General features: G+C 35.2%; 2 protein-coding genes and 1 long non-coding RNA gene across 3 annotated transcripts; 2 read left to right on the plus strand and 1 right to left on the minus strand.

The window, feature by feature from the left end:
* The first annotated feature begins 4,074 nt into the window (after window positions 1-4,074).
* LOC138128285 (uncharacterized) lies at window positions 4,075-5,016 on the plus strand. The gene has a single exon (XM_069044480.1). It carries the CDS (start codon window positions 4,075-4,077, stop codon window positions 5,014-5,016), a length of 942 nt encoding a protein of 313 aa, XP_068900581.1.
* Window positions 5,017-9,000: 3,984 nt separating this feature from the next.
* LOC138129092 (uncharacterized) lies at window positions 9,001-12,956 on the minus strand. The gene is made up of 2 exons (XM_069045348.1): window positions 12,844-12,956; window positions 9,001-10,172 (listed from the first exon to the last, which is right to left on the minus strand). Exon 2 carries the CDS (start codon window positions 10,156-10,158, stop codon window positions 9,064-9,066), a length of 1,095 nt encoding a protein of 364 aa, XP_068901449.1. The 5' UTR covers window positions 10,159-10,172; window positions 12,844-12,956; the 3' UTR covers window positions 9,001-9,063.
* Window positions 12,957-14,734: 1,778 nt separating this feature from the next.
* LOC138129093 (uncharacterized) lies at window positions 14,735-16,571 on the plus strand. The gene is made up of 3 exons (XR_011159066.1): window positions 14,735-15,547; window positions 15,606-15,788; window positions 15,836-16,571. It is a non-coding gene; the product is annotated as an uncharacterized lncRNA (long non-coding RNA).
* The last annotated feature ends 4,918 nt before the right edge of the window (window positions 16,572-21,489 follow it).

Genomic DNA, 21,489 nt, shown 5'->3' on the forward strand with positions numbered 1-21,489 from the left:
ATTTTTTGTAATTTGCCTCCATTTTGATTCTCTAATAGACATATTAACGAACGCGACGTCATCATCTGGGATGTCCTTATAGCCATTATTTCACGGAACATTTTACGAAAATTTTTAGGTTGGCAAAGCTTGATTTGTTATGCGTGTCAGTTTAAATTACAAAATGTGCAATTATCAATTATCAGGATTTATCAAGCAACAAATTCGCGACCGTATTTTTGGGAATTTCACGTATTTCAGCGGGCGTATGTGAAAGATTATCTTCCATATTCGTGTTTTGTGACAGAATTTGGATAAAACAAAAGGCGACTTTGAAGACTTGATCAAATTTTCACTTTTAAAATTAAGACATTACCAACCGCCACAAAAATCCCTAAATCGAGGAAAGTAAACATTTTTGTTTAAAAACGACTTAAAAAGGGCAAATTACAAAAAAATAGTATAAAAAACTCGTTTCATAAGATCTTGAAGCACTCATTCATTAAAATAACTCTTGGCTACGCCACTCGTTTTTTAATCTTGAATTCGTGCTTCAAGACTGGTCTTATGAAACTTGTTTTTTAATATACTATTAAGAGACTCGCAATTTTGTAGATAAACTTATATTTTCATTGAGATTTTAACTATAATTTCAGGCGTGGCTTAAGAATTTCCTATTATGAAGCACGGCATTAACTGCAATAATTGTACGAAATTAATTAAAACCTTTAACAGAAGAATTTTGTAAATTATTCTTAATGAAATATTCAAAGTTAAGATTACATACTTAGATAGATAAATAGATTTATTTTTCACAATTATTTATGTATTCTTTTTTAAATTCTAACATCTCTGGTGTGGTAGTGACAATGGCTTTATGACTTTTATCGTCTAACTCCTCCAGAGTGTCTATGGGCTCCTGGTAAACATAATCTTTGAATCGATTCCATAAACCGGGAACTTCTTCATTTAAGAAAAATTGCTACAGATCGAAACAGGCCGATAATTTTCAATACAACTGCGATCACCCTTCTTAAAAACCGGCACAACCCTTGCAGTTTTCAAAATTGCAGGAAACGCAAACACAAGTTGAAAATCACTACCAAAGGAGAAACGAAAGCCTCAACACATTCACGGATTAGAAATGATGGGATCATATCAGGACCAGCTGTGAATTTCAACTTAAGTTTGGATATTGCATTCAAAACATCTTGTTCATTAACAGCATTTAAGAAGAAATTACAAGATGTACTCCATTCTTCAACAGATGACTCTATGACTTCCGCTCCCGAAAAAGTCATATTAAGAGGAATACCAGTACCGTTCTGTTTGAATTTGACGAACTGCCAAAACTTATTAGGATCTCTCTTTATATCAGCCTCAGCTTTAGCAACGTATTGATCATACTGCCTTTTAATGTCACCTTTAATATCTCGACGTAACATTCTATATTTCTCCAGATCACACAGTTTGCCAGATACCCTAAATTTCTTCAATATTCTGTGTTTCAACTTAATTTTCTTAATAAGCTCATACGAAAACCTAGGTGGATAATTATGCCTACTTTTTCTTTTCTTTGGAACAATTAAGTCAAACAGCTCAAATAACTTATTGTAGAAACCATGACATGCCAAATCGACATCCTCATAGCTCTCAAGAAAATACCAATCTATAAGAAGAAGTTCGTTACGCACCATCTCCATATCAATTGGCCTAAAATTAAAATTATCACCATCATCAACACCACAAATGAACTTCCTTATCTTGATTCTAACGTCAATGGATACCAAAAGAGATGGATGATGAGGATCCTCAGGGACAAGACCCTCCTCACCCCTGGTCACACTACAATGTAAATTCGACAAAACCAAATCGAGTAGCCGATCATTATCATTAGTAATAGAGTTATGCTGCTGAATAGATAACTCACTTAAAATATGAAAAATCGGAACTGAATTACCCCAAAGTTGATCTAAATTCAAAAAGATAATGTATTCAGTGACATTAAAATCACCCAAGAAAATTATTTTAGAACCATGCAGAAACTGCAAGGAAAGGAAAGCATAAGAAAATTCATGATATCTATGCAAAGCCAGACCAGGAGGAATATATACAAGACAAGTGTAGATAGTGGAGTTGACATTATGAACCTTAACACAAATTAAATAAATTTCCGGTAGATTATCAAAGGCTAAATCTACATCCATCAGCTTCACTGACAATGTAGATCTAACAGCTAGAGCAACACCACCACCTCTGGACTGAAAAGTTCTACTAAAATTACGATCCTTTCTGAACACAATATAATCAGAGGAAAACAATTCGGTAGATAATACATCGTCTTTTAACCATGTTTCCGTCACAGCAACCACGTCAACATCAAGAACAGATACACCATTATAAAACTGCACCAATTTGGTGTGAAGGCCACGTACATTTTGATAAAATATTGATAAAGTGTATATTATTTTATCACACTGATTGGAAGAAAGATTAGTTAGTCACTTATTAGAGCTATCACCAGCTACAGAGTGCTGTCCATCAGAAATTTTGCTCACAGGCAGCTCAGTTGTGATGCCAAACAGATTTTCTTTGAACTTCGCCGTGGCAAGTTTGAAAGCAAAATATTTCTCATGCTCAAATGTTGCATGATTACAGTCAATATCTAATTTTGCGACATGCGAATGTTCTTACAGTTGCGGCATTTGGGATTAGTTTCATTATCAGCACCTACGCAAGCATTTTCTTCATGAGATTTACCACAAAAAGGGCACAATGGATTGTTCTTACAAAATTTAGCACTATGGTTAAAACCGTGGCATCTGTAACACCTAGTTACGGAGACCGCGTCGTAAACAGAACAACTACTCAAACCAACAAGCACATGGCCACATTCAAGCAAACATTTATATGTATCCAAATCAACAGAAATTTCAGCTTGAAAAATTTTACCGTTTTTCTTTATAGCCCAAAATCTATGCAAATTGACGACAGAGCCATCAGTGATTAGTGATTACACTCGGATTTTGTTTCCTGAAGTAGTCAAGAAATTCGGAATTACCAATATCCTCAGATATGCCCACAATTCTAAGACGAGGCAGAACCGGAGCCAACTTCTTAATGTCATATTTAGCTGACAATTTCGTTTCAGCAACTTTTATAAGTTTATCTCAATCTTCTCTCCCAGAACAACCAATAATTAACCCATCATTTGAAGCCACCTTTACTCTAGTAATGTCAATGTTTTCATGCAATGGATTAATTGATTTTAAGATTTCAGACTTCGTCTGTGTTACAAACTGTTTAGCAGATTTGGGCTTGAAGATGACATTGTTTTCAGAAGACTGTTGAACCTTAGCAGCATAAGACATCGATGGTTGTACCTCATGTGGTATTGCAGCAGATATCTGCAATTTAAAAATTTCATCTCGAAGGGACTGTATAGCATTATTAACAATATTTCTAACATACTTCAAAAACACATTATCTTCTAAAGGAACAGTCGGATCAATCGGAGACAAAGGAGAGCACTGAAAAACGCTATCACAGTTCAAACACAATAACTTCAAGTGAGAAGATCTTCTGTGAATGCGAAGCAGGAGTTGAGCTTCTTCAGGTGCAACATCCATACAGTTGATGTGTGAGTGAGGCTTACAAAGATCACATCTAATGCCTGTACTTTCATCCACATCCATTTTACACCTAGGACACGCAGATTTCAAAACATCCTTAGGATTATCCGCAACTAAAGGAGGTTTCTTACGAACCATGATACTGGATAGTCTGGCAACCTTAAAGCTAGCGAGGTGCTTAAACTAGCAACACCCTTCCAAACGGTACAGACAGACTATTTGTACAAAATTATTATAACAAGTTATAATAGCGCCAGCAAGAATTAACACACAGCCAGTCGCTTATCGCGCACTAGCTGATAAATTGAAGTACAAAAACAATTGTTATTATTGAAAAAATTAGGATTCCTGGTTTGGCAGCGATAGCGAGCAGACGTGGAAAAAGTGCAGCGATAGCAAACGTAAACAACGACGAGTGAGTGAGAGGTGATAAGGAGAAGACAGCGGGCAAGAAAGAGAGGGCATGCCGAAATCGCCGAAAGCAAGGAAAGAAAGCAGCAAGAGAGAAAGAGAAGAGGGTAGGATGTCGGAAGAAGGTCTGAACCCATTCAGAAAGAGTTCCAGAACCGAAAGATCCCCAAGTAGAGGCGAAGAAATAAATCAAAGCAAAGAAATAGAGGAGAAAATAGAAACAGTGCTCAGAGAGATAAAAGAGGATATGGCGGGAATAGTAGAGGAGAGCAGAGCACGAAGAAAGGAATTAGCGGCAGCGAGAGAGAAGGAGGGAGAGCAAGAAAGAGAGGACATGCTGAAATCGTCAGAAGTAAGGAAAGAAAGCAGCAAGAGAGAAAGAGAAGAGGGTAGAACGTCGAAAGAAGGCAAGAACCCACTCAGAAATAGTTCCAGAACGAGAAGATCACCAAATAGAAGCCAAGAAGAAAATCAAAGCAAGGAAATGGATAAGGAAATGAAAACAACCATGATAAGAGAGATGAGAGAGGAGATCAAAACACTAAGAAAGGAATTAGCGGCAGTGAGAGAGGAGAATGGGGAGCTAAGGAAAGAATTAGCGACAGTGAGAGAGGAGATGAGAGGAAGAGAAAAAAAAGGGCAGTTGGAGAAGGCAGATTGGATAAAAAGGATGGAAATGATAGAGGAAAAGATGGAACAAAGAGAAAAGAAGGAGAGGAAGAATAATGTTATAATAACTGGAATAGGAGCAATAAGTGGAAATGTAGAGAGGGGGGTGGAAGAATGGTTAGAAAGGGAGATAGGGGTGAAAGTGAATGTAAAGGAAGCATTTAAAATAAATAAAGATAAGATGATGCTGGCAAAAATAGAAAATTGGGAGCAGAAGAAGAACGTAATGCTAAGTAAGAGTAAGTTAAAGGAAAAAAAAGGTGAGAGGATGTATATAGATGATGATTTGACAAAAAAAGAAAGGGAAACACAAAAGAAGTTATGAGAGTTGGCCAGAGAGGAGAGAGATAGAGGAAAAAGGGTGAAAATAGGATACAGGAAAATACAGATAAACGGGGACTGGTTTAGATGGGATAAGAGACAGGAGAAACTGAAGAAAATTTGCTAGAAGAAGGAGAGAATAAGAAGACGACTCGGCGAGAAAATGTACAAGGAGAAGGTGAATAAAAAGGTAGAGGGACAAAGACACAGAAAAGTAAGAGAGAAGAGAGAGACTAAGAGAATCGAAGTACAATAGGGAGGGGAGAGAGTGTGTGTGAGAGAGAAAAATGAAAGCGGATTGCAGAGGTGGGGACGAGGAGAGAGAGAACAGGAATGGGAAGGAAGGAGAAGAGAGAGAGAAGGTGCAGGAGGTGACGTGAGGACAGTGAGAAGATCGAACACATGCGGCGAAATGTGAGAGAGAAAGAGAAGGGAAGGGAGAGAAATATGGAGCGAAGACGGCAGGGAGATGGATGAAAGAGTAAGGAAGAGGAGAGAAAGAATGGAGAACGAGAGAAGTGAGGGAGAAGAATAAATTGTTATTTTTATGTATGTTTTGTAATCAGGAATCCGAAAGCCCGTAGGGCAAAATAAAGCATTTTGTTGTGTGTATTGAAAAAATTAAAGCGAAAACTTCAATCCAAACACAATAAATAGTAAAAGCCTACCTTCAATTCACTTATCAAGCACAATTCAACAATTAAATCGCACTTAAATAACTTAAAAGAAGAATTAATCACAGAGAACAGAACGCAAACGACAGACCAGGCTGTGTTGCCAACTCAGGTTATCTATTTAACCGAGCAGGAAGTTTAAACGGACCCACTTGAATAAAAATGTTTCTATCACTCCAGGATTTATAATTTTTGTTGAGTATTTGAATTTACCAAAGTATTTTCAACGATTCCAGCCCATAAATTAATACAAAATCTTTCCTGTTTTGCACGTTCCATATGAACATTATTGATGTAGATACAACATGAACAAATAGAATAGTTGAGAGAACAGTAGATAATATCATTAAGAGTAGAAGTGAGTCTTTTTGTGCTAAGCCCAGAGACTGAAGACCGAGACGAAGTCGTGATGGCGAGAGAACACCCTGCGCACAAACCCATTTTTGCTTTTACTCCCACTACTACCTTTACCCTCAGAGACAAGTGCCTTATGCATAGACGTGTCTTCCTATTCTCTCAAGGGTTTAGGTTCTGTGTTAGATTGATTTCTTTACTTTTTCTTGAAAAATGTCATCGCCTGCCAAAAACCCTGTCATTAAGAGTCAGACACGTGAAATAAATCCAATGTTCTTCATCATTTGCTATCCTAATTTAAACTGTGTAAAAGGGGTATTCTGTAATTTTTTAAGGGGCGTTAAAATTTTAGCGTGCAATGGGGCGTATTCTGTAACTGCTCTTCTAAATTTTAAAGGGTGTTAAATTAAGTTGTCATAGCGAGGCTTGAAATTTTAAATTTTAAACGACGCTAAAATTTTAACGCCCCTTTAAAAATTACAAAATACACCCCTTTAAAATTTAAATTTTCAAACCCTGATTGGTCATTGCTATGACAACTTAATTTAACGGGCTTTAAAATTTAGCCGAGCTGTTACAGAATACGCCCTTATGTACGTCACTGGCCGTACAGTTGCTTTAACCCAATGAAGCTTGAGCGGGGAGTGTTCTACCTGCGCGACCGCTCGCCATCACGTTTGGCGTTAGTTATACTATCCCTTACCTGGCACCTACCAAACATCATATTTTCTCACTCTTATGTATCTGTCACAATAGTGATAATGGTAATGTTAATGTTAGTGTTAGCCAGAATGTTAATTTTCAGAACATTGGTGAAACGTTCAACCGTTCACAATAATGGTGATGGTGATGTTAATGTTAGAAACGATGTTAAGAGATCCAGAAAATGTCTGGTTCTTTAACATCTTCGTTAGCATCTACCAATCACCATCGAGAATTTCACGCACACCCAGGCAGTGACAGTTCACACCACGTTGACAGCTGTAAGAGTAACATTCCGTTAACATTATTGTGAACACTGGACTACTAACATCACCATTGCCATCTCCACTAACATTATAACATTACCACTAACATTAACACTATTGTGACAGACCCATTACGTCCGCACACAGCTTTTAGAACGAGGATGGTCAGTTTGTTAAGTGAGCCGAGCGCAAGTATCTTCCCGACAAAAGAAATTTGCATGTGCGTGTTTTAAACAGTAATTATTATCGATTTATGACAACTCGGTTTTAGGACTTACCGGCATCGAACTCAGAAACGGAGTATACCTACATTTTCCAAGATACAATAATTGCTACTGCAGTCTAAGTGTGGCATTTATTTTTTACATACAATCAAATAATATGTACTGTCGCGAGCAATAAATTTTGGTCGTCAATGTCATTTCAAAATTTGGTTAGATTGTCATAAATTTAAAAAATTTCCCTGCCTGATTATGCGCATGTCAACAAAGTGTCAAAAAAATGAGAAAAAAGTGACAATTAATGTCATACAACATGATGATAGGTTATGATATTTACGACTGTTTTACAATGGAACATTTTCGATTGCGTCAAAGAATGACCTTGAGGACCAAAATTTATTGCTCGCGACTGTATATTGAAACGGGTATTATCGGAAATCCAAACACATCGTTTATTCTTCCTATGAAATATGTAAATAAGACTATGTAAAGACGTATTGAAATTATTTTTGACATTTTACGGTTATCTTAAACTTAACGTAGTTGCTATTTTACCTTCCGATTTTTTTCACTTTTTCTTAATCTTGTTTATTTAGATATAATGTAACTACAAAAGATAAAGTTAAACATACTTCGTCCAAATCTTAGTAAATAAATATCAAAAATATCAATTGAATACCATCGAATTATTTTTTAAAAAGTGTTTTCGGTCGAAACATAAAATGTATTTATAATAAGTAGCTTTTCATTTGTATTGTTGTTGTTTGTTTGCTTCTAAATAAAAATGCGTTGCGTAATGAAACCAGTGCGGTAATAAGCTACATTACGCAACTCAAATGACTGTAAATGAGTGTGGTTATAACGACTTATCCAAGCAGCCGTAGATAAAATAAATTATTGGTTAGGTATGAATTATGATTTCTGCCATTTTTGATGATGTTCCTGATCTGTTTAAGTCCCTCCAAAATCTGCTTAATTCTCCTAAATATTTAAATATTTGGTGGCGGGTGGTGGAGGAAAATAATTAAAATAAAAAGTTGCAGGCATCTATTCAAGCACGCGTAGCGGCGAGTTGAGGAACAAATGAGTTCCTGAAGGACCTTCTGCAATGAGTCTTTTATACTATTTTTTCTATTTTGCCGCTTTATAGCATTTTATAAATAAAAAAATAAAAATTTTAAATGTAGGGAATTTTGCGCTGGTTGGTGACATTTATGTGGCATAATGTTAGCCCTGGCTGTGAAAAAAATTAATTTAAAACGTCAGTTTTTTTTATATACAGTAAATTTTACTAGTTTATTCTAACACGCCAAAGACTTATTAAAACACTAAAATGACATCATTTGGATAATAGACTTATTCTAAACGCAAAATAGAAAATAGTATACATATTACGATACAACTTTATAAGGAACCATTTAAAGGACGCACGACGAGTTTAAAGGCGGCCTTAAGGCGACCTTACACCAAGGCAACAGTTGGCAACATGTTGCCGGCAACATTTTTTAGTAATGACCGCCAACGTTACTAAAAAATGTTGCAGGCAACATGTTGCCAATTGTTGCCTTGGTGTAAGGCCGCCTTAAGAGCACGACGCGTAGCTGTATTTTGTACAGTTCAACAACCAAACCATTTTTGAGACAGCTTGAAGATTTTATAGCCCTCTTCTGACACCTTGTGCTTTCCTCTTGTTAACCAAATTAAAGGATGCGATTCACATTTCAAAATTCCACAAATGTTGTTGCTGAAGTAGTTCAGAAAGAGTGAAAAATAAGAAACAATACTATTTTAATTAAAACAAAAACTACACTACAATAATTTCCTAAAGCTAATGCTAATTATCAACTGCTACATCCACCTGCTCTTGTATCTTCGTATTGATAGAGACTTGAGTGTCCATTTCCTCCTTTTTTCCTAACTCGATTGCCACTTTACTGATAGTGCAAGTTAATTCAATTTTTTCGATATCATCTAAAACTGCCTTAACACCTTCAATATTATCATTAGTAAGTTGCGAAGAAGCCCCAAATTTTTCACTATCAATTTTCCTCCCCTCATCAAATTTGTTCTTAGCTGCTCCGTATATGTTTAGAACCTCCTTGTATTTATTTTTCGACGCCTTGTAATCATCATTTTCATTCGATTTTTTCGCAGCTTCAAACACCTCAAAGGCTGCTTTTCCCATTTCGACAGCCTTATTGAAGAGTTCATTTCCTTCAACCTTTATCCTGGCAAGATTTAAATTTTCTTGTTGTTCAGAAGTGTGTTTTAAGATTTCAGCTTGTTGGAACATGTCTTTAGCTGCCACAAACATATTTTGAGCTTCTTGCGACTTGTCTTGAGTCTCATCGGCTTCCAACTCCCATGCTTTCTGTAACAAACTCTCTCCGTGTTTATTACACGCTTCACTTTTATTATTCTTAATCAAACTAATCGTAGAACTTTCGTGTGCCAATTTAAAAGCTTCGTCAAACTTTTTAATCGCTGTTTCGTACTGTTTCTCTCCCATTGCAACTTTTCCTTCTTTGTTCCGTTCTTCTGCTTTTTCATTTTGCAACTGCTGTTCCGTGTTTTCGATTTTGATTATAACTCTGTGGTCCCCTTTCTCGTAATAGATGTTGTGTGATTTCTGGATATGTTGGAAGCCTGAACTGCAACTACGCACAGCGTACTTCTGGTGAATTCGGAATGTGTCTATGTTGCCATTTCGAAAATGGAGAGTCATGTTGAAAGGACAATATTTGGCTCGCTTTTTCATTGCTAAGTAACGCTCTTCTGACCGTTTGGCACCTATGAAAACTCCATTAAAGTTCCAGTCAGGGCGAGAACCACCTCTCCAGTCAAAAACGTCTACACTCCACACTGAAGTCTTGGTAATATCGGTGTTAGTGTTGTTGGTTACTTGGAGCGTTGAATGATCCGTGCCCATTTTGAAAAATATATCTAAAACAAGGTATACACATCAAAGAAAAATATCGCGTGAGCAACAACTACTATTTGAGTTGGCAACAAAACTATGGTGACTTTTTTAAAGGATGTGAGTGCGACAATAGTATATTATATTATAAGTGATAGAAATGCATCATTATACATTATTTTGACCGACGAGTGCACTTGCGCACGAGTGGGACACTTCTCAGGAGTTTCATAATGGCATTTCGATCACGTGTGATATACGACGTTTTATCTTACAGGTGCAACTATTGCAAAAAATCCAAGAAATGAAGTTTCATTCAAGTAAAATGACAGCTGTCAAATTTAGTCACTTGTGAGTACTTTATGTCAAGGTAAATGGCAGCTGTCAAATTTACTCACTAGTGAGTACTTTATCTCACTTGTGATTAAAATTTGACTTCTGCCACCGAAAACAATTGTCTAAGGTAGCTCAAAAACTGAACCTATAAGGTAAAGGAACTTTTTACACGTATATCTTACAACATTTTATCTACGATCGTGAGGTCATCGCCGTTTCGTTTAAAATAATTATTATCGATTCAATATTTCATAAATAACCAAAGTCGTTTGAGAACCACGTCGTTTAGCAACCTACTTCTAAACAATGTTTCCAACAAATTGTATTGTTGTATTCTGACAGTTCTGTGCCATAAAAACGTGCACTCAAAGTTTTTTTGTTTGACACTGTCAGAATTTGAGAATTTTCTCCTCTGTGAACGGATTTTGATAAATATCACAACTTGTCAAAACAAAACGTCAAGCTAATTTTAAGATTTTAAGCGATTTGGAGCCTTAAGGAGCTCGTCGAACAAAAAAACGTTGTATTCAACTCGTTCTTGATGGTGCGTAAATTGGACCTTTTTGGGCACTCATGGACCTTTAAAACGCTCGTTTCACTCGCGTTTTAAAATGGTGCACTCGTGCCAAAAAAGGCCCAATTTACGCACGAACTCATTAAATAAACTACTTTTATGGCACGATTCCATCAGTTCACTAAACGTCAACTTTGACAACGATTTTTAGTGCAAAAACTGCCTACTTTTTACACGTTGGTCAATAAAAATTAAAGAAACACATTTATCGGAAAATAATACAGGAAATTTCTTTTTTACACTATTTTATAGTAACGTGTGAACATTTTAATTTTAAAATAACTGTGAAAAGAATACATTAACGGTTTCCACACATTTGTCCCGTACTCCACTAGAAATTTTTGACATTGTTCGGGAAATCACAGCTCCCTTGACTTAAATTGTAAGGTAACAGTGTATTTACCAGTTTGGGAGGCCCAAAAGATACCTATTTAATTTAAAGATGCTGCTTCAAATGACTCCACGGAAATAGGTAGAATACCCAGTCTTGTCAATTTCAAATACATAATAGTATCATGGGTTCGAATAAAATCCTGGACTGAGTAGGCGTTGATAAAAGTAAACCATTTGGAATAGTGTAAAGTTTGAATTTCACACTGTTTGTCACGAATGACATTTGTTTATGTTTAATCGGCATATGATTGAATATGTTTGTTTTCAGCAAAGAGTGCCCTTAGATATTTGCTTCGAGAATAGGAATCGTTAGTTATTCTATTTTCAATTTAGACATTGCAAAGAAAGAAGAAAAACAGAAAGATTATTTGTTTATAAATATTAGGTTATCTGTCAACATGCTCTAATTACAACTGTCAATTTTCACTTTAAAAAAAGAAAACAATTGACGGTTTCCAACGCCTTCCCAGTCCAGGATTTCATTTGACCGCTCGATATACAGGTGTCCTCGAAATGCATGGCAAAAATAAATATATCTAGGTAGTTGGTGACGATGAATAGAAGTTAAATACAAAAAAAAATTGTAGTAAGTCTTTTTGTTTTTGAGATATAAAGCATTGAAAATTTGTTCGAAATTTTCAGTATTTTTTTTTTCTCCTTAATTACTTCAACTGGAAATTTTGAACAAATTTTCAATGTTTTATATCTCAAAAACAAAAAGACTTACTAGAAAAAATGTTTGTATTTAACTTCTATTCATCGTCATCGACTACCCATATTTTTTGCCATGCATTTCTAGGACACCTGTATTACGAGTATATTATTAGGTTCAAAAATGAAGTTTTATGTAGTGAGGCTGGTAGTTTGGCTGCCGAAGGACTTCGTCTTGGTCTTCAATCTCTGGGTTCAGTATAAAAAGAGTCACTTCTACTCTTAATGATATAATCTACTATTATTTTGGAACACTTGACATAACAATATAAGATTTCACAAACGTTTCACAAGGAATAGCTATTTATGCACCAAGGGCGTTACAACGATGATTACGCCCGGAGAACAATGAGTCGAGCTCAAGGGCTTTAGCCCGAAAGATGGATATCGTTCGATGGGCGTAATCATTCGGTGACGCCGTGGTGCATACAAGATTTTATTTTTCACTATACGTGTTCTTTTAAAAAAAAATGGCATCTTTGCAATTATGAATTGATGAGGGCGTTATGAGTTCATTACGCCCGCTTATTCTTATTACGTCCTGTTTTATTCCCCGGTTGTTATGGACATGTTTACGTATTTCGTATCCTAGGAGTTATCATGCAATTATACTAAAGTAAAAAATAAAAAATATTACGTACCATTAGATTTTTTTACAACTTATAGAGATGTTTTCAACTTACCTGATGTTAACTTTTGTGATCACTAAAGTATAAACTGATTTACACGTTAAATCTTAAAATGAACCACTTATTTACAAGTATCTCTCTTATATTTTGCGGAACACTTTCTTATCATTTTATTGTTGATTCATCATAAATCCTGATAAATGTCGAGCATAACTCAAATACCTATGCCTTTAGTTAGATTGATTCATTTGGTTTATTATTTAATTGATAAATAATAACTTTTATTATTATTATTTAGTTAAGATTATTAAAGTTTTATTAAATAACATTTTTAATTTACAATGCGAAAATTTCCGATAATAATGCGGAATCTGGAAAAGTGCCCCGAATGCTTGCAGCGTTTCCACGTTGAATGGCAAGGGAAATCCTCTCAAAAAGGAATTTCTTAGATTTTGAATCTCCTGATTCCGCGATAAGTCGGTCTCCGATGACATTAATAAAATCTATTGTTTCTTTGCACCAAGGGCCTAAGGTTTCAATTGCGTTTGCAAGCCATTTCAGCGGCCAAACCTGAGACTTCAGATGTTTTCAATACGTAACTGTCTGCAAGTGTATCTACGACAGTAACGTCCCAAACTAAAGGTTGACCTTTATTCCACGGTACTAAAGTCATCCCATCAGGGCGTTTTCCGTCATCACCAGATAGTCCGTTTGGTTCTAAAGTTGAATTAACATGAATAGAAGTCAAAGACCGGTTGATAATAGAATTAATTTCAGTGTATCTTGAAAATCTACACTGCTTTTGGAACAACTTAGACCGTGAATACCAATTTCATCAACTTTCGCATTGCATTTGCAAATATGAGGTGTACAAAGATTACAACCCAATCTTAAACCAATACAAACTTGGAAGGAAGTGTTATCTAAAAGAGTACCAATATTAGGAGAAGGTATTGCATGTAACCAAGATCCTGATTCTCTGCATTGCAAAGCCTTAAAACGAGCCAAGTCCCTAGATGAATTAAAGATTAAGTCATTCTTTTTATTATCCCAATTCTTCTGAAATTGTGGAATTGTTGGTCTTTCGTTCTCATTTTCTACATCCCAGACTGCTAAAGCTTCATCATAATGGTGAATAATAAGCTCATTATCCTTTGAATTTAGTAATTGAGAAACAAGCTTTTTAACACCATGAACTGAAGATAGGAAAGCAGGGAGGCAAATATCGGAAATGCGGCGAATTCCCAGTCCACCAAATCTAATCTAATCGGTAAAGTGGACTGACACCATTGTAAATCAGTTAAACGTAAATTAAGTATTTTTTCTAAATACGATTTTAAAGAAGAATCAATGGAATTAACGTAATTAGAAAATTTCCAAAAAGGAGTTGTTCTTAATAAAAAATTAATAAATAATAAATAAAAAAATAAATTATTTTCATGAGATCCTATTTTAAATTTCTTAGTTGGAAAACTTAAATGATGTCCTTTCATTCAGAAAATGTGACAAACCGAACAACACAATGTTGTATAATGTGTACTCGTATATTAGAGTGCAGAGCTGCAGGAGTAGCTGTAGGTATATAAATAATATAGTTATGTAAGTTTACAGATGGATGTAGGATTTAATACGTAATTCTCAATTATATGGCTTCAACTATTCATCTATTGGAAAAATTTGTGTAGCAAAATGTGAAGAGGAAAATGGACAAATTATTATTAGAATACAGGGTATTGCTATGAAAACGTGTGTTCTGTTTAATAAAGGGTGTTTTTTTAAATTTGGAGTCGAAGTAGGCGTTGGAGAGTCGATTGAGATCGCACCACTCGTGTAAAAGCGTAAGATTTAAACAGCTGATCCGTGATCCGTAACCTGTATAGTGCGTTCACAATCGACAGTTCAACGCCTACTTCGACGCCAAATTTAAAAAAACACCCGTTATAATAAACCATCGTCAAGAAAATAAAACTGAAGCATCGAAACCTAACCTCACAAATTTTGCCAGTCTGTTTACCTCTAAAAGCGGACGTATTGGCAGTTTCTATTGAAAAATACAGAGTTTTGATGTTTATTAGGGGCTATTCCGTATCGAATACGTTAAAAGATCGCATATTAAGAAGCATTTAAATCTGGGAGACAAATTTGCTGTTCAGTAACTTCAGAATAACGGACACCGTTAAAATGGTAAAATTTAATTGTTGTGAATTGTTGATTGTAAACAAGATATCTAAAATGATATCTTGATTGCGAACGAGCCCCAGCGCTTGCGCAATTGATATTTGACAGTGTTAGTAGATATTTAATATAACTGAGGTTAATGTAATAGTAATATTTGACTTTGACATTACTAGCATGGTAAAAAGAGTTTTTACTGGCGACAGAAGGATATACCTTCTGAAGCCAGTAAAACCCGTAACCATGCGTGTATTGTTGAATATTTTATTTGTTCCTCACTTGTAAATAGTTATACAAACTATTAAAAATTCCGGTATTTGAAAAAAAAATCGTATGAGCTTTACACGTACGTACTGCTTTGGAAACACACATCATTCATATGAGCACGGGTGTAAAATTTTACTGGCTAGCCAGTTAAGAGACATTTTCAAGGTGAATACAGTGACTTGATAAACTGATGTTTACAAGTAGGGAACAAATAAGCAAGATTAAATGCTGACAAGACAGCAATAATTTGCCCCCGATGTTGACCATCTGGTGTGGTGTGAACCTGATGTGAAAATGTCTAAACTTGACAATGATGGTAAAGCAATGATCTCAATGTATTTATCAATATTAATAACGGAAATTAATATTTATAGTGGGAGAAACTAAAAACGTCTGTCTCATGCTGTGATCACGTCTGTTGAAAAGTGGTCCAGGTACAGATCATTCAATGTCAAAAACTCAAAATCACCTCATGCAATTCTCAGTAGAAATGAGAATGAAGGAAATGGTCATTTGGCAGTAAGAGAAACGCGAAAAATACTGGGGGATTACCAAAGGTAATTAGACCTCAATTAATTGCATCGATTAATACAAATATTTTCAGATAAAAACTAATTGGACAGCAAGAAACATGAAGTTCAGAAAAATGTTTTATAGGAGATGAAAAGGCAGAGCCATGAAACTACAACACTAGCCAAAATATACAACAAACTAGCACAAATAGGGTTAACCGAACAATGAATTAATATACATCAAGAAACAAACATATATATTTGCAAACAGGATTTACTACAGAATTCTTCCAAAGAGTTGTTCTTCCACCTTTGTAATCTAAATTGGCCTTGACATGAATACCTCACAAATTTTGCCAAAGTTTTTACATTTAAAAGCGGACGTATTTGCAGTTTCTATTGAAAAATGCTGATTTTTGATGATTATTTAAAAACAACATTGGATTTAAATAATATTAATTATTTATGCCTTGCTCCTTATTCCTCCAAGTACTATCATCCATAATAATATAATTTATACAGTGTGGAATAAAATGATTTACATCTAGTTACCTTTGGAATTTTTGCACATGTAAATTTTCCTGCATCGCTCTACTTTTTTTTCGAAGTGCCGAACTATTAGTTCTGACAATAAATGTCATCAATCGAATTGACAATTGTTACAATTTACTAAATTGAATTAACAAACGTTGGTGCCCACTTTCAACACTAGCTGTGACTTGCTTTTGTTAGCTCCTTTTTAATTTCAATCTTAACTTTGCATTCATCCCTTCGCAATAAATCACATTTTGGAATTTGGATGTATATTTTGAGGTTAGGCTTTCTTTTTTTTTTGCAGAGCGGCATTTCGTATTTTTACAAGGGTAATGCAATGGTAACTAGATGTAAATCATTTTATTCCACACTGTAGAATACATATTACTTAAAATCAATAACGAGCGTCATAGAAGTTTTCACTTCTGTCGTGTGGTCTTAAACACACACTTTTTTTTTGCACAAAAGTTCTTCTTTTTCAGCCAAAAGGCCCAAAATTCTTTCAGGTCTTCAAGAAGATACACGTACTCTCTGGTGTTTTTCGATCGTTTAAAATTTACGTAAAAACTAGAAAAAATACCGAAGAGTTAGCTTATCCTTGAAGTTTAGCTCCTTGACTAAAGTGTTTTTGATCTCTTCGAATCTCTTCGCCTCATGACTGTCTGTCTCGCTTTCCTTTAATGTCAGTGAAATTTGTGTTGCTCTTCTCTATCTCCAATTCGTCGACTTCACTCTGTCGAATGATCATTTGAGCGGTTCCATTGTTACCTTGTCGCGAAGTTCTACCAAAAGCTTGTCCTTCAACTCGTAAATTGCAGACATGTAAACCACCATTGGCTTCCAAATCTTCTTCCGTTTTGAAGTTTGTACCACGTCCTGCAATATTTGTAGCAAGAATTATGTCACCAATTTTGACTTTTTCTCGAGTTTCCTTGGCATACAATCTGACATTGAAGCTATCATCTTGTATGATTTCCAAATCATTCTTAATTGTGAGAAGATCTTCTTCTGTCTGGCAAATGACCAATACAGCTCTTCCCTGGTCGACTTTGTGGATGGCTTCTGATATCAGCTGAATATGCCATGAATCGTCTTCAGCTATCACACCTGGAACTTCTCATGAATCACGATGATCTGGCTGCAAAGGTAAAATTTCTGAGTTCCCTAGACAAAGAATTATAAATTATTGTAGGTTATGTCCGTAGAGTTATGTTTGCTCGGAGCTGGTGATGCGATGAATTCACCAAGTGCAGGAAAAGAAAAATAAATAAGTGAGTTTATGTTCGATTTTTTTTCTGATCCGCTTGAAGATAAAATAGTATGTATCATTCAGAGTAGAAGGTCTTTTTGTGCCTTGCAGTTGTGGGCCTCAACTGCGTTTCGGCCTTCAATCTCTGGACTAGCCACAAAAAGACTCACTTCAACTCTTAATGATATAATATACTATTTTTTAGTAATTCTGATAGAGATTTTTATTCTGAAAACAACAATGTCTACTTGTGATACATTGTTGTTTTCAGAATAAGGACAAGGGGTGTCCTACACCAAATATTAATTTGCAAAAAGTAATTCTTGTACCTATTTGTTAAATAGGTAAATAAAAACGCCAGCTCGTTAAACGTAGATGTAAACTGTTCTGTGGCCGCAACTGTACTATTGTGTACTATTGCGGACAAAAAATGTGGGACATCAACGTCATTGTCTAGACTTTTAATGTGAAATAACCCTTACCTGATTCTAACCCTACTTTGAATTGATTGTCGTTGTCATAAAATATTGTAGGTTGTAGGGAATGATTGAAAGTAAGCACGTAGTGAATATTTATTTAATGCAAAGTTCCAATCAAAATCTACCTTTATCAAAAGAAGAGAGCATTTGGAAATGGAAAATAGGAGTATAAAATAAATTTTTAAATTGTCAGCTGGAATAGTGTCAAAAAAAAAATGACAATAAAGTTTGAATTATACATCAAATTTTTCAAAACTGACAGAAATTTCATGTCCCACTTTTTTTGCCCGCAATAGTACATACCAAAAATACAAAAAAAAGTAAAAAAAAAAACGCTACCTACTATCGTCTATGCTAAAACTGCGCTCTGCTCAATCCCATCTGTTATTATTTGTCATTTGTTTTTCCAGCTAACTTAATTTGGTTATTACATTGTAGGGCAATGTATTTTGATATTGGGTGATTCAAAATGATTGTGGATAAGTATGGCAACTATGTACGAAAATTTATGGGCAACTGTGTGGGTGGGATAGAATTGACATTTGCATGACATTTCATAAGTGTGGTACTTTTAGTCCTGTCCTGTTGAGGAAGAACTGAATGTTAGTTGCCGACGACTTGCATTAGGAATTGACGTTTCCAGTTTTACAATTTGAAGAACGCTGCACGAATAGGGATTACATCCTTATCATCTTCAGCGCATCCAACACTTAAAATCAGAGAATCCACCACGTCGAATTGCATTTTGTCAATGACTTTTTCAATGGGTCGTAATTGACCAGTTTTATCGCCAGCTCGTTCAGCGGACTTAAACCCTTGTGACTTTTTTATAGGGCCATTTAAAACAGATTGTGTATGAGACTCCAGTTGACACCGAGGCAATTCGATACAATTCTGACATGTTGATGAGAAATCAAACTTCTGGGGCTCGAATTTAATTTAAAGGTTAGTGCCCTTGATCAAGTGTGGTACGTAACATCAATGTCACTCTCACTTACTACGAATAAAGAATTGGTTTTTGCTTGACTATCTAAGTGTTTATCTTCTTTCGCTTTTAATGTACGCACGGAGACATGGACGGGTACTAGAATTTACGATCAAACGACGCTATATGGAACTGGTCCAATTGAAAATTGCAGCAAAATCAGCAACGCCGGTGACGATGTAGAAAAGGAGGTCCTTGAAATGTTAAAGAAAGCCAGAGAGTCAGATGTTCAGAAATATTTTGTCCCTGCACAAAACAAATACAAAAATTCTTTAAATAAGTATAAGGAGCCAACAGAGAAATTTGATGAAGGAATTAAGAGAGATCATGGCAAATTTGAAATGTCTTAAAGCGAGAGTAAACAAACTTTTATAAACAAAGATCAATTGAGTCGGTTATAGTCAAGGATTATTTATAACCAAAACACTCTCAGAAATTAAACCGACATTATTACAAGACTAATCATTGTTTAAATTACATATTTTTTTAATTACAACAAAAACAAATTAACTCGTACAAATGTTAATGTGTAGGTACGTGTTGGAGGACATAATTTATAAAATAAACTGAATTTATGTTATAATTAAAATACAACTAATTTGTTAAAATTTAACCAATGCACAACAACAACAATTGTTTATAGACGATGGCATTTCACATTAATATGTTAAAATAACTTTTGGACTCCATTTAATGTTCGTTTGGCAACTTCATACGCATTCTTTATATGCTTTTTATCATCATCGGAAATTGCTTCTAGACTCATCTTTATGTATGTTTGTTTTACTTCGGATGGAGTTGCATCCGGTTGTAACTTCAAGACAGCATAAGAATCTTCCTTGCTACCATTTGACTTAATGAAACCTTTACCCACATCTTTAACACCATCAACGCAATCCCGGAAGATATGGGTAAATAAAGTAGACATTTGATCATCCAGTTTTGTGCAAATTTCGTCAATAACTTCATCTACTTTATTGTGACATTTACCTCCTTTCAAGGCATCGTCAAGATCTGAAGCGAATTTCTTGTTGTAGCGATGAAGTTCGTGCAAATTAAAAACTTCTTTACTGCCCAAGCTTACAATAGTAACAATTGTGTTACCGAATTTATTTTTCAATGGACTGAGTACTTTGGGAATTATCTTATCGATGACTTTTAAAATGGTATTCATTTTCAAAATTTCGTCAACTTTCGCATACACAATGGAAGTATCTGTTGTACGAAGCTTCTCTACCAGTGTAGGGCGTTCTCTTATTGAATTCTTTAATGAAGTGACCAATTGATCCACTATTTCACTGATTATCCTATCTACAGTGTCGTTCATAATCTTCTTTACTATTTTCTCATTGCTAATATTTTTGGCTATGGATTTTCCTATATCTGAAGTGGATTTCTTTACAAAATCTTTTAACAACTCCAACCGAGTACACTTCGACAAATTCTTTAACAGCGCAATTTTTAAAAGTTTCTCCAAATACTTTTCCAACTTGTCGACAATGGAAGCTAACATCCTACAAGCCTTCTGCAGACGAACGCTTCTGCGTAAAAATGACGACATCTCTCGACAATATTTTAATGCTCTGGTTAATATTCTGACAGACTGTGCAGCCGCACCAATACCACAAGTAAACAAGGTTGTTGCATAAAATGTAAACTTGCTCTTCCAATAGTCTTTAGAATAAAAATCTTCATTTCCTTTAGACAGCAGCTCCATCACGATGTCCATTATGCCATCTGAAATTAGCGCTCCAGCTATTCCACTCATGAGTGGGAATGCAGGTAGAAAACAAAGTCCCGCTGCTAGAGCAGCAATTCCCAGTTTGATATGAGATTGAGCTGTATGAATAACAGTACTGGGGACATCCTGAATTTTCCTTAGAGAGTAAAGAGCGTCGACTCCAATCGACTGAAGCTCACTTACCTCGAAATTTGTAATCAGAGCATTAATATCGGTGTCTATATTAATTTTATTCAAATTTTCCAAATTTGTCGAAGTTTTTCCGTTAATATCTACACCTTCTGAATTGTTTTTAATATTCTCCATCAATTCGTTAATATTATCTCTATGTAATACCAAACAATTTAATCGCGAGTAGATATGCTTGAGTAAAAGATTTTCTTCCTCACCAGTTATTATTATGGTTTTGAAATCTGACTGAGTATCTTCACTCAACACTAAATATTTGTTAATGTAGTTGATTTCATGTTCAACAGCTATTTTCGCTTGTTCCAACTGATCTAGAGCTTCTTGTTTATAATTGCCATTGACCTTATATTCGAAACCAAATATTTCTTTCAGTGCTTTAAATGCTCTTTGCTTACATTGGTCCCCCTTGGCAATTGCTATTTCAAAAAGTTTCAAATGGGCACCAGTTAATAACTTGAAATCTTGATTCCCAGTCATTTCGATAGCACGGTTCAATTCAGTCTGGGCTTTATCTTTGGCATCTATCTCCAAGAAGTAATCGGCCAACGAAATACAATAAAATGGATTTT

The sequence above is a fragment of the Tenebrio molitor genome, chromosome 4 (assembly GCF_963966145.1).
Source record: "Tenebrio molitor chromosome 4, icTenMoli1.1, whole genome shotgun sequence".
Lineage (NCBI taxonomy): Eukaryota > Metazoa > Arthropoda > Insecta > Coleoptera > Tenebrionidae > Tenebrio > Tenebrio molitor.

Excerpts from the sequence above, each read along its gene's own strand:
- LOC138128285 (XM_069044480.1), top strand. The coding sequence starts at position 4,075 with ATGCCGAAATCGCCGAAAGCAAGGAAAGAAAGCAGCAAGAGAGAAAGA.
- LOC138129092 (XM_069045348.1), bottom strand. The coding sequence starts at position 10,158 with ATGGGCACGGATCATTCAACGCTCCAAGTAACCAACAACACTAACACC.